Source organism: Garra rufa, chromosome 4 (assembly GCF_049309525.1).
Source record: "Garra rufa chromosome 4, GarRuf1.0, whole genome shotgun sequence".
Taxonomy (NCBI): Eukaryota; Metazoa; Chordata; class Actinopteri; order Cypriniformes; family Cyprinidae; genus Garra; species Garra rufa.
The window spans coordinates 31,103,669-31,108,142 of NC_133364.1; the positions used below are offsets into that span (position 1 = coordinate 31,103,669).

The following is a 4,474-nucleotide window of genomic DNA, read 5'->3' on the forward strand; positions in this document are numbered from 1 at the left end:
AAGCGTTCTAATAACTGCACGCTGACGGCACCTGCTGCTCAAAACAATGTAAATGCAACGATAACAACAAACACAAACATGTTAATGTTTTCACACACCAAATGCAGTGCAGAAATGTTTTCGTGAAAGTGCAGTTTATTAAACATCTACAAGTTGTTGAATATTAAAAATAAACCATGTAAATATTAAATGTGTATAACTTTGTATAATTTTATGAATTTGTAGTTCTTGCTTGGTGCTGACTACTGAACTAGGGTGCTGGTTGAAACAGATTTAGTTTGGATTTATTTATTTTTTTCTGTTACTTATTCTAATCTTAAACAGGACAACGTATCCAAACAGAAAAAAATCCTGGTGAAGCAACTGAGATTCATGTGGTTTACTATTATGAAGATGGCATTTATTAAAGAGGAGAGTGAAGATGTGAAGATTGAAGAAACATTCAGTGTTAAACAAGAAGAGGCCGAAGAACAAACAGGTTGGTTTTCATTCTCAGAGCTGAACTTAGTCAATTGATCCTTATAAAAATGTCCTTATTAGAATGACATTTGAGTGTTGTAACTGAAGTGAAGTGGGTCGCCTCATGTAGAAATCACACAAACAGACAAATACTAATGCAAACACTGATATGATCTTGGCATCATATAACATAATAAGGATGTCCTGGTTTTCTCCATTCTCATCAGTAATGAGAGTTCCAAGTCATCCAACTACAGTAAAACTAGTAGTTTGAAATATAAGGCCTAATAAGTAATGGCACAATGCATGTTTGAAAGCAAATACAAAAAGACTATGAAAGCTCACAAATTTATTTAAAAGTTGGAAAGAACTGTTACAGCCTACTTACATCCATCTCTGGTGTGACTTTAAATTCAGACTTTAAGCCAAAACTCATCACCAAACAGTACACCAATGACTTGTAACTATGGGTACAGTCATTTTTGCCACTTCCAAAACGGTTGCAACAGAGATGGAAATACAATTTATAAATACACTAATTGTTTCCATCTTCGTTGCCACAGTTTTGGAAGTGCCTTTTTTCAGTTCTAAAGAATTACATACTTTTGTCCATATGTGACCCTGGACCACAAAACCAGTCATAAGGTTAATTTTGACAAAACTGAGATGTATACATCATATGAAAGCTCAATAGATAAGCTTTCTATTGATGTATGGTTTGTTGGAATAGGACAATATTTGGCCGAGATACATCTATTTGAAAATCTGGAATCTGAGGGTGCAAAAAAATCTAAATGTTGAGAAAATCTCCTTTAAAGTTGTCCAAATTAAGTTCTTAACAATGCATATTACTAAACAAAAATTACATTTTGATACATTTACAGTAGGGCTGGGCGATAAATCGAAAGCGATTCTAAGGCGCGTTTAGTGAATGAAGCCGGTACTTTGATTAGTAGTAAATCTCCATCACGTGCGTTCAGCTGCGTTCAGCTGGAGTGTTCAGAGGCGTAAATCACTGACAAGCTACGCCAAATTGCGCTAAAAATTGCATTCGATTCGATTCGATTTTGAGCGCGATTAGGCGTAGCTTGTCAGTGATTTACGCCTCTGAACACTCCAGCTGAACGCAGCTGAACGCACGTGATGGAGATTTACTACTAATCAAAGTACCGGCTTCATTCACTAAACGCGCCTTAGAATCGCTTTCGATTTATCGCCCAGCCCTAATTTACAGTAGGAATTTGACAAAAAATCTTCATGGAACATGATCTTTACTTAATTTCCTAATGATTTTTGGCATAAAAGAAAAAACAATAATTTTGACCCATACCATGTATTTTTAGCTATTGCGACAAACATACCCCAGCAACATAAGACTGTTTTTGTGGTCCAGGGTCACATATAGTGTATGCACAAATCATTGGTGTTTAGCGATGACTTTGTGGCTCAAGGTCTGCATTTACAGTCACACTAGAGGTGTTTAGCTGAGATTAGGACATGCTTTCTGCAGACCAGTCAAGTTCTTCCACACTGACTGAATCAATCATTTCTTTTTAATCATTTCTGGAATTGAAGAGGTTCCTGTCGAAATGAACCATGGTTTTCTAAATACCAAAAACCATGGTTACTAGGGGACTGTGTGCTTCCAATTTTACAGCAACAGTTTTGGCAGGACCCTCTTCAATTCTAGAAAAGCATGTGCTAATCTCAGCTGAACACCTCTGGTGTGACTTTAATTGCAGACCTTGAGCCAAAAAGTCATCAGCAAACACCAAAAGGGGATATTACTTTTTAAAGATTAAAAAAATACCACTGGGTGGATTTTTATCATTGTAGGGTGGTTGTGTACACACATTCATGTTCAAACAACATGAAAAAATTAGTTTTTCATCAGATGTCCCCTTTGAAGTCTGCATTTAAAGTCACTCCAGAGATGTTTAGCTGAGATTAGGACATGCTTTCTGCAGACCAGTCAAGTTCTTCCACACTGACTGAAACAATAATTTCTTTTTGAGCCTTGCCTCTTATACACAGGCATTGTCATGTTAAAGTAAAAAAGGGTCCTGTCAAAGCTATTGCTGTAAAATTAGAAGCACACAATGCCCTAGAATATCATCGTATGCTTAAACATTAAGATTTGTACTCATGGAAACTACTAAAGTAGTCAAACCTGTTCATTAGAAGGGGGTGTCCCAATACTTTTGGCAATATAGTGTATCTTTATAGAAAAATAATTCGTTTTTATTTATTTTATTTTTTTTATCTATATTCTGCCTCCTGACCAGATTATCCAAAGTATTATCTGGGTTACCATTGGATATTATTGTCTTATTCATGCTCCGAGAACTGAGTTTGGCTCTTTTGGATCTAGAATACATGTTCTTAGTTTTGATGGTTTACATGTCAAAATATTTTGGATTAACTCTTTGTCTTTTTTCATCTTAGATTTGATGGCACTGAAAGAGGAGTGTGAAGTATTGAATAAAATGGAAGAGAAAGAACAGTATGATGAACACTGTAATGTCATAACTGGAGAAAAATCTTTTAGTTGCTCACAGACTGAAAAAACCTCCTCACAAAACGAGGCTCAAAAGACAGGGACTAAAAGTTATTTAACCTGCTTTCAGTGTGGAAAGAGTTTCAGTGAACATAGAAAGCTTGAAGTCCACATGAGAATTCATTCTGGGGAGAAGCCTTACACATGCCCTCAGTGTGGAAAGAGTTTCAATCAAGATGTAAACCTAAAAGCCCACATGAGAATTCATTCTGGGGAGAAGCCTTACACATGTACTCAGTGTGGAAAGAGTTTTCATCTACAAGGAAACCTTAAAGTCCACATGCGAATTCATACTGGAGAGAGTCCTTTCACTTGCCAACAGTGTGGAACAAGTTTTACTCAAAAAGGACGGCTTAACACCCATATGAGAATTCATTCTGGGGAGAAGCCTTACACATGCACTCTGTGTGGAAAGTGTTTCAAACAAGATGGAAACCTAAAAGCCCATATGAGAACTCATTCTGGGGAGAAGCCTTACACATGCCTTCAGTGTGGAAAGAGTTTCAATCAAGATGGAAACCTAAAAGCCCACATGAGAATTCATTCCGGGGAGAAGCCTTACATATGCACTCAGTGTGGAAGGAGTTTTCATCTACATGGAAACCTTAAAGTCCATATGAGAATTCATACAGGAGAGAACCCTTTCACCTGCCAACAGTGTGGAACAAGTTTTTCTCAAAAAGTAAACCTTGACAGCCATATGAGAGTTCATTCCGGGAAGAAGCCTTACACATGCACTCAGTGTGGAAGGAGTTTCGATCGACAAGGAAACCTTACAATCCATATGAGAATTCATACTGGAGAGAGCCTTTTCACCTGCCAACAGTGTGGAGAAAGTTTTACTCTAAAAGGACACCTTGACGGCCATATGAGAATTCATTCTAGGGAGAAGCCTTACACATGCACTTAGTGTGGAAGGACTGTCGATCTTTAAGGAAACCTTAAAGTCCATATGAGAATTTATACTGAAGAGCCCTTTTACCAACAGTGTGGAACAAGTTTTAATCAAAAAGGAAGCCTTAACAGGCACATGAGAATTCACACTGGAGAAAATCATTTTACCTGCCAAGAGTCTGGTAAAAGATTTCCCCTAAGAGAAATCCTTAATGACCACATGAGAATTAATTTATAGTGTATATATAATACATATATGTGTATTTACCTCCATTAAACCTAAGCGTGCCATCAGCCGATTTCACCGTGTGGCTTCTTGGCCTTCCACTTTGTATGCGTTAAAGAGACCTAAGGCCTTGAAATCTGGCATACTGCCCTAACGGAAGCCAAATTCTAAACACTTTTTTACAGTACAAGTCTTTTTTATAGACCGTTGAACTTGGCAAATTTTATATCATCAAATCATTTTGTGTCATGGTTTCTGAGCCGCCACAGAGGATGTATTAAATTGGACATTAGGCCTTGATAATAGAGGTAATTGGTTATGTAAATCTAGAAGTTATG

At 37.1% G+C, this 4,474-nt stretch overlaps 1 protein-coding gene across 1 annotated transcript; it reads left to right on the forward strand.

The window, feature by feature from the left end:
• Positions 1 to 328: 328 nt before the first annotated feature.
• Positions 329 to 4,066, forward strand: LOC141333823 (uncharacterized). The gene is made up of 2 exons (XM_073838974.1): positions 329 to 478; positions 2,905 to 4,066. Exons 1-2 carry the CDS (start codon positions 373 to 375, stop codon positions 3,924 to 3,926), a joined length of 1,128 nt encoding a protein of 375 aa, XP_073695075.1. The 5' UTR covers positions 329 to 372; the 3' UTR covers positions 3,927 to 4,066.
• Positions 4,067 to 4,474: the final 408 nt, after the last annotated feature.